This window comes from Trichomycterus rosablanca, chromosome 23 (genome assembly GCF_030014385.1).
Source record: "Trichomycterus rosablanca isolate fTriRos1 chromosome 23, fTriRos1.hap1, whole genome shotgun sequence".
NCBI lineage: Eukaryota > Metazoa > Chordata > Actinopteri > Siluriformes > Trichomycteridae > Trichomycterus > Trichomycterus rosablanca.
This window is the reverse complement of record NC_086010.1, coordinates 13,962,349-13,975,888: the sequence shown is the minus strand read 5'-3', so window position 1 is coordinate 13,975,888 and position 13,540 is coordinate 13,962,349. Positions and strand designations below refer to the sequence as shown.

General features: G+C 42.0%; 1 protein-coding gene across 2 annotated transcripts in view; it reads right to left on the bottom strand.

Moving 5' to 3' along the window:
• The window catches only part of LOC134300842 (uncharacterized), a 291,233-nt gene that overhangs the window by 270,092 nt on the left and 7,601 nt on the right, over window positions 1–13,540 (bottom strand). For both annotated transcript variants that reach the window (XM_062985271.1, XM_062985272.1), the window contains exon 3: window positions 9,758–9,889. In XM_062985271.1, coding sequence (XP_062841341.1) covers window positions 9,758–9,759 — 2 coding nt within the window. In that variant the 5' untranslated portion in view covers window positions 9,760–9,889. The remainder of the gene's footprint in view (window positions 1–9,757; window positions 9,890–13,540) is intronic.

Below are 13,540 nucleotides of genomic sequence, written 5' to 3'. Positions count from 1 at the left end.
TTCGCCGTAGATCATCACAGCCGTGATGTTATTCGTGATAACACATGACCTCAAGTGTTCTATTGCTTTTATACAACAGTTTTTACAAAATAAAGAAAGAAAATAAATCAAAGAAGCCCTGAATTTCATAATAAATATGCTTTAATATTGATAATACCTTTCGCCAAAAAGTAGTTCCACAACGAATATAAAGTTTAACACTACAAAGCAGACATCCCAAGTTCCAAAAACTCATTTCAGGGAGGTAAGAACAACAAGAAGAAAAAGGCAAGAACCTCCGAAGGGAAAAAAAAGAAATAAAAAACCTCTTGCACACACCAAAGGATTATGGGTGATAACAGAACTTTTAGGAGCTGCTAACTGGGCTATTAAGCTAACTGTTCACGTTACAAACACATTAATGTTCCCTACATAGTGCACTAGATTGTGTATCAGATCACGGATTTATGTTCCCTACATAGTGCACTAGATAGTGAATTAGACAATTGGTTATGTTCCCTACACAGTGCACTAGATTGTATATCAGATAACGCATTCATGTTCACTACATAGTGCACTAGACAGTATATTAGACAATTGGTTATGTTCCCTACACAGTGCACTAGATTGTATATCAGATCACGGATTTTAAACGCGATCGGGAAAAAAGTCTGTGTCGCCTGCGTGCGCGTTTGTGTGCATGGAGCTTGTCGTTACTGGCAACGCGTCAGCGGAGTAATACAGTTGTGGTGTGAAAAGGCCGTGCTGTTATCACGAATATCAGCACGGTTAGAACGCTTCTCAACCAATCAGATTGTAAGGTCATAACTAACTGTTGTATAATACAGTATAATAATAAATAACAGGTGGGCTAATGCTTCATTCTGCTTTAACAATGTAGTGATGTGTGAACACTGGGAACGTAGCATTCTAAACTTTACTCCTCTTCGATTACCAACAGGATGTTCCACAATACTTCCTGTGGACAGATGAGACAGAAGCTGTACTGTAAATCAGCACCAAAACATCATCTCAACTGTAAAGCATCGTAAAGAATGAATCACTATTTTTATTTTTCACTTTTTTCCCCAAATCTAATCATATCCAATTACTTGGTTGTATCTCAACTACTGCTGCCACTGCAGACCCCTACCCTAAGTAGGGCCGTTCCCAAGGACATGTGTGTAATAGTTAATCGGTTCTCTTCTCCTGCATGAGGCGGGTTTATACCAATGGAGGTTCACGTAGGGATCAGTATCACGTATGGAGAGTCACAAACTGCTATCTATTATTCCCCGTCTCAGTGCAGACACCACTGACCAGCCAGCAGAGGCCGCATTCGCAGCAGCAGCAACGTGGAATCCCGTCAGCCCGTTCTGCCACCCTCGGACATAGCCAATGCCGTCTGTGTAGCAGTGTACCTCATGCTGACGTTATGTTATAAATAATATTATTAATCTAAAGATCATTTAACAGCAGACCTAGCTTAGTAGTTAATGTTAAGGTTTGTGCACTGCCACACTTGCATTAACAGGTTTCCCAAACAACACTGGGAGCTAGCACTTTATGACAGCTAAATATGCTAATTAAGATGCAACTGGTATCTCCCTTTTTCCACTGTTAGGCCCCTGAACAAAGCACCCTCAATTGTTCAACTTGTATCAGTTGCTTTTGATATAATCACCTGCTAAATGATGCGAATACACAGTCGAGTCACATTATTATGACCACTTCCTACTTTCTATGGCTGTTGCAGCGTTATGGTCTGGGGAATGTTTTTGTGGCATTCTCTGCACCCATGCACCCATGTGGAAGGCACTCTCAACCGATTTGGGTAGGAATCCATCCTTGCAGATCACATACACCCATACATGCTGGTTGTCGTCCCTAGGGCAGATGGGATCTTCCAGCAAGACAATGCGACATGTCACACGGCTAGATGTCCAACACTGGTTGGAAGAGCATGACCAACACTTCCAAGTACTACCTTGGCCTTAAACTCCCCAGACTTAAACCCAATTGAGCACCTGTGGGACCACCTTGATCGTCGTGTTCGCTCTATGGATCTCCCCCCACGCACCCTCCAGCAACTGTTGGATGCACTGCAGTCAGCATGGCTCCAGATACCTGTGACGACCTACCAGGACCTTACTGAGTCGCTCCCAGTCTGTTTACCTGCTGTCCATGCTGCACACGGTGGTTACTCTGGATATTATCTAGTGGTCATAATAATGTGACTCGACAGTGTATAGACAGGTGAGTGCACAAAAGTTTTTGAATTCAGTAAGTAATATAAACCCTTGACTTTTCTGCAGACTTTATAATAATATAATTGTTATTTTTAACTATCAATCATTACTGATTGACCCCTGATGAAGTGAATTAGAAAACAAAAACTGAATGCATTCAGACCCTTTGTTGTGGCACTTCAGACGGCAGTCAAGTGCATCCTGCTCGCTTTAATTATCATTGAGACGTGTCTACAGTTCCACCAGCATCATTCTGAATTGATTTGACATAGTATGAGAAGAGACACACCTGGGTCTGTAGGAGCCAAACCATGAAGTCCAGTGAACTATCTGTGAATCTCTGGGATCAAACTGTGGCAAGGCATAGACCTGAGCAGGCATATAAACATTGGATCTGTCTGAAAACCTACTGAGCTGCCTTGCTGCCTACATGGGCAGCTGCATAAGTAGAAAAGGCTCTAATAAGACATCGAATTCATAAAGGCAGATTATTTAGACATACGTGATCTTCGATCCCTCAGACGGCACTGCATCCACAACCGCCACTCAACAATAGCTGATATAACCACATGGGTGAGGGATTACTTTATCAAACCTTTGTCAAGCACTACAATACGGAGTTACATGCACAAATGCCACTTTAAACTTTACTGTGCAAAAAAAAAGCCTTATGTTAACCATGTCCAGAAGCGGCGTCGACTTCTCTGGGCTCTGAGGCATCTAGGATGGACCATCACACAGTGGAAACGTGTATTGTGGTCAGATGAATCAGCATTCCAGGTCTTTTTTCGGGAAAAATGGACGCCGTGTGCTCCGGACCAAAGAGGAAAAGGACCATCCAGACTGTTATCGGGAACAAGTCCAAAAGCCAGGGTGTGACATGGTACGGGGCTGTGTCAGTGCCCTCGACGAAGGTCATTTGCACTTCTGTGATGGCAGCATTCATGCAGAAAAGTACATTGAGATCTTAGAGCAACATCTGCTGCCTTAAAGACGTCATCTTTTTCATGGACGTTCGTGCAAGATGCAAAACCACATGCTGCACACATTACAAAAGCATGACTGTAGTCCTGACCTGTCCCCAATAGAGAATTTTGAAACCAAAAATGCGACAACGACGACCCCGTACTGTTGCTCATCTTAAGACAGGTTCTTAAGAAACCTACACTAGAAACCACAAACATTAACAACTACAGACCTGTCTCACTCCTCTCTTTTCTATCAAAGATTCTTGAACGTGCTGTCTATAACCAACTATCTGTCTTTCTTACTCAGAATGACCTCCACGATCTGTACCAGTCTGGCTTCAAGGCAGCGCATTCTACAGAAACAGCTCTTGTAGCGGTTACTGAGAAGCTTTATGCAGCCAAACTGTCATCTGCTCTCATTCTTCTTGACCTCTCTGCAGCTCTTGACACAGTGAATCACGGCATTCTTCTGTCTACTCTCTCCAACCTTGGAGTAACCGGTTCTGCATGGCAATGGATGGCCTCCTATCTGGAAGGGCGTTCCTACCAGGTGTCATGGAGGGGATCCATATCCCCTCCATGCACTCTCTGAACCGGTATTCCACAGGGCTCTGTACTTGGCCCACTTCTTTTCTCTATCTACACCCGCTCTCTGGGTAAGGTCATAGCCTCCCACGGCTTCTCTTACCACTCCTATGCAGATGATACTCAGCTCATTCTATCATTTCCTCCTTCAGACACACAAGTCTCAGCTCGCATCTCAGCATGTCTGCGAGATATCTCGCGATGGATGTCGGCTCATCATCTAAAACTCAATCCCAGCAAGACAGAACTGTTACTTATTCCTGGAGATCAATCTCCAACCCAGGACCTAGTCATCTCTCTTGGCGACTCCCAGATCAGACCATGTGATAATGTAAGAAGCCTTGGTGTCGTCCTGGATAACCAGCTGACCTTCTCTCCTCATATAGCCAACATGACAAGATCGTGCCGGTTCCTCCTTTATAACATCAGGAAGATTCGGCCATTTCTCTCCATGGAAGACACTCAGATTCTTGTGCAGTCACTTGTAATCTCACGGTTGGACTACTGCAACTCCCTGCTGGCAGGTGCTCCTATGTCCACTATTAAACCCTTGCAGCTCATTCAAAATGCAGCTGCTCGCCTGGTTTTGAACCAACCTAAACACTGCCACATCACCCCACTGCTGCGTTCTCTTCACTGGCTTCCTGTAGCTGCACGCATTCAGTTTCAAAGCCAAAAATGGACCAGCCCCAAGCTACCTTCAAGGTCTAATCAAACCCAGCTTTGTACCGTGTAACCTCCAAGCCACTAGTCTCGCTCGACTTGATCCTCCACCCAGGACTAGAGGAAGACAAGCATCAAGGCTCTTCTCTGTACTGGCACCCAAATGGTGGAATGAACTTCCTCTGTCTGTCCGAACATCTGAATCTCTTGCTGTCTTTAAAAAACGATTAAAAACCCACCTTTTTACTAAGCACTTAAGCTGACATGTACTTACTTTCTTTACTAACACTCTTATTAAAAAACAAACAAAAAAAAACTTTGGTTCTAACTAGAGATGCATGAGTACCGATACTGGTATTGGGTATTTGCCCGATACCGCGCTCATTAACTCGCAAACGAGGCTCCGATACTAAACATCCGATACCGTGTGCCTAGTGCACGTTGCTGCGTTATGCCTAGTTCACACTACACGATTTTTGCCCTGATTTTCGCTCGGCGACTGGTCGGCGCTAGATTTGCCGGCTCGGGAGCAACTCGGCGTTCGCTCGGCGATCAAACCTCGGCGACCGGATCTAGTTTTCTAGCTTGTCAGATACCTGATCTGAGATGTGCGACTGGGAATGAGTGACATGTCGAACAGCCAATGAGAACGCAGGATACGGTGTGAGGGGAAACGCAGGAGTGGAGTGTAAACACGTGGGACAGGGGGATAATATAGTTTATATCAGAATACACCGGCACACACACGTTTTACAGTATTTCTGACCTGATCATTTTCTACAAAACATAACAACAAAACACCAACATTGCAAAAATATTTATTAACCTCCAACTCATTAACTCCATCATTTACATGTACTTGTACTCGATTGGGAAAAAAATGGTATTGATGCATCCCTAGTTCTAACAGGTTTTAGCAGATTTGTGTTCTTCAACTGTTGTTTACTTAGACTAGAGAAATGAAATGTTTACTATGGAAGCACTTCTGTAAGTCGCTCTGGATAAGAGCGTATGCTAAATGCCGAAAATGCAAATGTAAGACGTGCTTGCAGGAAGAATGGGACAAAATAAAAGCTGAAACACTAAATCGCTTGGTCTCCTCGGTGCCAAAACTTCTTGGTGAAAAAGAAATGGCAACATTACAAAGTGGTAAAAACTTTTCTAGGAATGTATTGGAATGGATGTTTATTAAGAAATGAAATGAAGTTGAGCAGACAAGACATGAAATATATCAGGTTCATCCTTATAGGCTGTGCAAGTCGCAACAAGAAAGAAAAGATGCATGGAGGGAGTCCAAAAAGCTCGTTCTTCTGTGTTCTGATCGAATATTGTGGATGCGAGGAGCACTTTCCTGGTGAAACTGATTTCCAGAGCTGTTATTCCGCCAGTTCTACACATAGAGCTAATATAATAGTAGCACTGAAACCTCATTACTTGTTAAGAAACGAAGGCTCCAAGTGAGTATTCAGAGATCCCGTCCAACATCCCGAGCTGATATATTAACAGAGGTTTACAAGGGCATTCAACTACATATGTAAGTTTGCCCTTATTGCTGACCTTACAATGCACTTAGTATCTTGAGCTTGAATAATGCTGTCTTGGCTTCTACGAGCAATTTATTCCTCGTAACGACCGTCGGGTGGCTGTAAATCAGCGGCGTTAGGTTCCTTTCCTCCTGAGCTGGTGATTCCGGCTGCATGCGGATAGAGACGGCGGGGCTTATGCCTAACCTTGTACTGACGCCCCTATTGATTTTAATTAGCCTAATTAGTTCATTATTTTAGAACTCCAACCCTGCATTAATTACAGCCTCCCTGCTCTGACTTAATATGGTAATGAAGCTGATCAATTATCACTCGCAGCAAAGTCGTTAATGCCGGTGCTAGCCAAGCAGCGGCGGGTGACCCCGTCTGACCTTTCGCTGATGCGCTGCCACTCAGCGGGTCTGACTGTACCCGCTGGCTGAGGTGTTGATCAATTACCGCGCGTTCCGGACTGCAACCCGCCCGTGCCCGGCTGCTGTTTCACGCAGGTCTACTGATGCCTTGTTTACCGATTTGACTCTCTGCTATTTTTAACGATGCCCTGACAGCGAGTGACGCTATGCCAGCACACAAAGTCATGACAGGGCTTTGGCAGTGCTGCCATCCTGAAGGCATGTCTGGATGATATGGAAGCAGAATGCCTCAAGGTACAGTCACTGGCCGATACACAGGTGTCACAACCCAAATAATATATAAACACTTAAACATCATCAGCCATAACATTAAAACCACCTCCTTGTTTCTATACTCACTGTCCATTTTATCAGCTCCACTTACAGTGTATCACAAAAGTGAGTACACCCCTCACATTTCTGCAAATATTTAAGTATATCTTTTCATGGGACAACACTGACAAAATGACACTTTGACACAATGAAAAGTAGTCTGTGTGCAGCTTATATAACAGTGTAAATTTATTCTTCCCTCAAAATAACTCAATATACAGCCATTAATGTCTAAACCACCGGCAACAAAAGTGAGTACACCCCTAAGAGACTACACCCCTAAATGTCCAAATTGAGCACTGCTTGTCATTTTCCCTCCAAAATGTCATGTGATTTGTTAGTGTTACTAGGTCTCAGGTGTGCATAGGGAGCAGGTGTGTTCAATTTAGTAGTACAGCTCTCACACTCTCTCATACTGGTCACTGAAAGTTCCAACATGGCACCTCATGGCAAATAACTCTCTGAGGATCTTAAAAGACGAATTGTTGCGCTACATGAAGATGGCCAAGGCTACAAGAAGATTGCCAACACCCTGAAACTGAGCTGCAGCACAGTGGCCAAGATCATCCAGCGTTTTAAAAGAGCAGGGTCCACTCAGAACAGACCTCGCGTTGGTCGTCCAAAGAAGCTGAGTGCACGTGCTCAGCGTCACATCCAACTGCTGTCTTTGAAAGATAGGCGCAGGAGTGCTGTCAGCATTGCTGCAGAGATTGAAAAGGTGGGGGGTCAGCCTGCCAGTGCTCAGACCATACACCGCACACTACATCAAATTGGTCTGCATGGCTGTCACCCCAGAAGGAAGCCTCTTCTGAAGTCTCTACACAAGAAAGCCCGCAAACAGTTTGCTGAAGACATGTCAACAAAGGACATGGATTACTGGAACCATGTCCTATGGTCTGATGAGACCAAGATTAATTTGTTTAGTTCAGATGGTCTCAAGCATGTGTGGCGGCAATCAGGTGAGGAGTACAAAGATAAGTGTGTCATGCCTACAGTCAAGCATGGTGGTGGGAATGCCATGGTCTGGGGCTGCATGAGTGCAGCAGGTGTTGGGGAGTTACATTTCATTGAGGGACACATGAACTCCAATATGTACTGTGAAATACTGAAGCAGAGCATGATCCCCTCCCTCTGGAAACTGGGTCGCAGGGCAGTGTTCCAGCATGATAATGACCCCAAACACACCTCTAAGACGACCACTGCTTTATTGAAGAGGCTGAGGGTAAAGGTGATGGACTGGACAAGCATGTCTCCAGACCTAAACCCAATAGAACATCTTTGGGGCATCCTCAAGCGGAAGGTGGAGGAGCGCAAAGTCTCGAATATCCGCCAGCTCCGTGATGTCGTCATGGAGGAGTGGAAAAGCATTCCAGTGGCAACCTGTGAAGCTCTGGTAAACTCCATGCCCAGGAGAGTTAAGGCAGTTCTGGGAAATAATGGTGGCCACACAAAATATTGACACTTCAGGAACTTTCACTAAGGGGTGTACTCACTTTTGTTGCCGGTGGTTTAGACATTAATGGCTGTATATTGAGTTATTTTGAGGAAAGAATAAATTTACACTGTTATATAAGCTGCACACAGACTACTTTTCATTGTGTCAAAGTGTCATTTTGTCAGTGTTGTCCCATGAAAAGATATACTTAAATATCTGCAGAAATGTGAGGGGTGTACTCACTTCTGTGATACACTGTACCATATAGAAGCACTTTGTAGTTCTACAATTACTGACTGTAGTCCATCTGTTTCTCTGCATGCTTTGTTAGCCCCCTTTTATGCTGTTCTTCAATGGTCAGGACTCTTCCAGGACCACCACAGAGCAGGTATTATTTAGATGGTGGATCATTCTCAGCACAGCAGCGACACTGTCATGGTGGTGGTGTGTTAGTGTGTGTTGTGCTGGTATGAGTGGATCAAACACAGCAGCGCTGCTGGACTGAGAATAGTCCACCAACCAAAAACATCCAGCCAACAGCGCCCCGTGGGCAGCGTCCTATGACCTCTGGTGAAGGTTTTGAAGATGACCAACTCAAACAGCAGCAATAGATGAGCGATCGTCTCTGACTTACATTTACAAGGTGGACCAACTAGATAGGAGTGTCTAATAGAGTGGACAGGGTTATTTAAAAACTCCAGCAGCGCTGCTGTGTCTGATCCACTCATACCAGCACAATGATGTCAGTGTCACTGCAGTGCTGAGAATGATCCACCACCTATAATACCTACTCTGTAGTGGTCCTTTGGGGGTCCTGACCATTGAAGAACAGCATGTAAGGGGGCTAACAAAGCATGCAGAGAAACAGATGGACTACAGTTAGTAAAACAGAACTTCAAAGTGCTTCTATATGGTAAGTGGAGCTGATAAAATGGACAGTGAGTGTAGAAACAAGAAGGTGGTCATAATGTTATTCCTAATCGGTGTACATACATTTACACCTCACCAAGAACTTTAAATTGACATTTAAACCTTTTGAACCAATGAGCAACAGAAGGGCTACAGTCAGTAACTGTATACCTACAAACTTCAGTGATATGATAGCTCAAGCTTTTGAAACAATTAATATTTGTATCCATCTTTAGGTCGGCTCATATTACCACGTTAAGGTACTAAGATGTGAACTGATTGTGGGCAGGAGCAGAGCTGCTGAGATTAAGGGATCAAAAGCGAAGCTGGGGATTGGAGCGAGACCTGATTTGAAGGAAATTTTGTTAGGTGTTGAGAAATAGGGTTTAGGGAATTGGAGGGGTGGGCCGGAGGGTTTCTCCGGAGTGCGGAGGTCAAGTGGAGCACAGCAAGTGGCATCAGGGCTGGAAATAAGGTACATGCCAGCTTGGTGGATCAAAGCCCAGCTCAGCTGATCCCTTACGCCCAAAGGCCACCAGTCAAGGTGAGGCTGGAATTAAAATCCCGAGCTCAAGGGTGGAAAATGAGATTTGAAAAATAAATGAGACTCGGCTCAGTGGTTTTGGGTGGGTAGGGGGGAGGGGGTGTGACTGAGGAAGAGTACAGGAGGAGGAAGGGGAGACGTAAATTTATGACTCACATTCAGGTTGTGTGTACGCTGAGCTTCCTCGACCTGCTGTGCCCGGGTGTGAGGATCAGCTCGTAGTTGATGAAGCTCGGCTTTTAGACAGCGGTTGTCTTCTTCTAGGCACCTCCTCTCATCATCCAAATACTGAACACAAAAAACAACAAATATTCATCATACTGTTACATGCGTTTCATGTTTGGTTTTATTAAATCCACAGCCAATGAGAAAGCAAGATACGGGGTGATGGAAAACCCGGGGGAGGAGTTGTAAATGTGTGGTTCAGGGGAATAATATGGTTTCTATCAGAATACATCGGCACACACACAAGCTTTACAGTATTTGTGATCTCATCGTCCACGCCAAACCATAATACCAATGCTTGGCATAAAGAGGTCTTTTAAGATACAGGACTTATAATCAGAAGGTCGCTGGTTTAAGCTTAACCACTACTAGGTTGCTACTACTGGACCCTTGACCAGAGGATTTGACTCTCAATTGCATGGATTGTATTCAATCACAATTATGAAGCATTTTGGATAAACAACATATAATTTTTATTTTTGTAATTTGTGAGCATGTGTGGCATAACAATAGGAGCCATTCTGTTGGTAAAAACAGTGCCTATGTTCTAGAAGTTTCAATCCCGGGCCGGGCTGGGCTGGGCTGGACACATACCAGTGCACGCTTAGTGCTGGTACCAGGCCCGAAAGCAGCTGGAGGGCACCATTCATTCATTAATTCATATTTTTTATAAATCTGAGGTCAGAATTTGATTCAACAATGTTCAAAAATTATTTAACACAATAAACTTTAATAGAACTTTAATAAAGTAGGGCGGCACGGTGGCTCAGTGGGTAGCACTGTTGCCTCACAGCAAAAAGGTCCTGGGTTCGATCCCCAGGCGGGGCGGTCTGGGTCCTTTCTGTGCAGAGTTTGCATGTTCTCCCCGTGTCTGTGTGGGTTTCCTCCGGGAGCTCCGGAGCTCCACAGTATGAAAACATGAAGTCAGGTTAATTGGAGACACTGAATTGCCCTATAGGTGAATGGGTGTGTGTGTATGTGTGTTTGCCCTGCAATGGACTGGCGTCCCGTCCAGGGTGTTACTGTGTGCCTTGCGCCCATTGAAAAGCTGGGATAGCTGGGATAGGCTCCAGCAAACTCCAGCAAACCCACCACGCGACCCTGATTGGATATGCGGATAAAAAAATTAATGAATGAGTATAATAAAGTATGTTGTGCAACTGTATAAGAAATTTAAGCATGAATGCTGAGTATACACCAACATTCACTCAGCTATGGTTATTATAGTAAATAAAAATCTAAATAATGTATAAAAAAGCATATTTTATGATTTTGTGTATAAAGTGAAAAAAAAATACTCATAGTTTGTGTTTGGGTCAAAGACGAGACGTAACTTTTTAGTGTCCCCACTTGATAAATAATATACAATTATATTAATATAAGTGGATATACCTTCAATCTACTCCATTTGTACATCTTTACTGAAACCTAAAGTAATTTTTACGGAAAATGTATGATTTTTGAAAAAATAACCCTTGAAACCCCCAAAATGTCATTCAGTGCAACGGTCCCCCTACCTCTTTAAGTAATAAAACATTAAGAAAAAACTAATTAATCTTAAGTAAAACTTAAAATTTACTGCTTTGGCATAATTTGACATATTAAATAATATTCAATCAGATGTGTTTTTTAATATTAATAATATTCAGGATACTTTCAGTCCCCATTTTCCCAATCTTCAGTTGTCATTCAGTACAACGTTAATAAAAAGCCTTATTTTAATATGCAATCAAGCTACTTCAGTCATGTGACCAATTATAACAACAAAAGAAGACTCCTGGGGACCCTTCAGCACACACTCGAGGTCAATGCATTTTAACATTATTTGATAAAAATGTCTTTTTACTGACACAGTACATTAAAGAACAAAACTGAGTGTCATTCAGTACAACACAGAAAACGTAATATTACGGTTAATCTTGTAAACAAACAAGGTTATTAACATTTAAACGTGAATATGTGTAGAAATGTCTTTGAGTTAAGGTCAATGTTAGCTTTTGCTAACCACTGGGATAACTGTAAAATGTGCTCAAGTAAAATTTCTGTAATTCAGTACAACAACAGTCATTCAGTGCAACAGAATTTCACTGTTGCACTAAATTGACAATGACATTGTTATACTGACTTTTTAATGTTTTAAAATTATTTTTAAATATTAAAACCACTTTTTTCCATTCTAGTCTTCCTTAATAAGAGCAGTAATTACAATGAATATTAATAATTATGTTTTTGATGAAGTGGTCCCTGAGATTTTGTTATTGTCAAGTACGATGACCTGCCATTCGTTGGGCAGGAACTGCTGTCTGTAGGAGATGAGGTGCAAGTTAGCTGCATGCTACAAAATTGAAACAGAAATTCCTTTGTGTGGCCAAATCCACCTGATGAAATTTACTACCTTAAGTCTGATGTCAAAATCATAATCGCAGAACCAAAGCCATGTACGGCAAGAACCTCAAGGTTAACAACAAAAGACTGGAAAACATTTGTTCAGTTCATGAAATAAAATGTGACTTCAAATGGTTTTCACGGCTGAATGAATTTAGATTTACTGCAGCAACTTTTTCACGTGTTATGACACAAATTCCACACGTCCACACTGTTCTGGTGCCTTACAAGTTGTTATGATGGCTTCATTAGCTATGTTTTTCATTGCCTTACTTTTTTCATGATGTAGTAATATTATAACACATACTTGCCACTGGTGTGGCATATTTTCATTCTACTACTGCTACTTTAATCAATAAAGAACTTAAAAACAAATTAAGTCATGAATATTCTGATGTAACAGGATAATTTGGAATATGTCATTCAGTGCAACATAAAATCATCATACAGTGCAACAAAAACATTTGCTTAAAATAACTGTAATAAGTAATTATTATATATTTTTTTTCATGTGAATGCAAGAGAATCCAGGCCTGCTTCATAGAAAACAGAGTTTGATTAGGTTTCAAATAGAATAGAATGTGTAGCAAAAACATCTTGTATACAAATAAACAAAATCCCAAGACGCATTAGAGTACAAACAATGCACAGAAAATTCAAAACAGAGTAAGTACAGTTTCTTCTGAGGTTTTAAATATTTTGTAAGAGATATACTAAACTTATAAATTTGAAATGGCTAAGATTGTTCTTTGTGTGTGTTTATTTTGTGTGACACATTTGTGCACAATATTAAATAAAAAAATTATACAATTTAACCATTTAATTTTTTTGGTACTTGGAACACCCTATTCGTCTTTCACCCGTTTACAAAATTTTTAAACACGATTTAATAAATTTAATGAATTCCCTTCTATCTGGACAGCTGCCTAGAAGCATTTAAGTCAATTAAAGCAATAAAGTTTAAACTCAACAATTTATATTTTATTTAATGCATCCTTAATGTATTTAAATATTGTTTGTTTGTTTATTAGGATTTTAATGTCATGTTTTACACTTGGTTTACACTTACTAGGATTTCGAACAGACCCCGTGTTTTAGGACAAGGTGTCGTTACCCTCCTACTAGGGATGTTCACCCACACTGAGGCGCTACACTATTGTTTAAACAGCACGGTGAGGCATGTTAGAAAAGGCGCCTATTGTCTGGAATAACTAAAAGCAATTTTGTTTGTTTATTAGGATTTTAACGTCATGTTTTACACTTTGGTTACATTCATGATAGGAACAGTAGTCACTCATTACACAAGATTCATCAGTTCACAAGGTTATA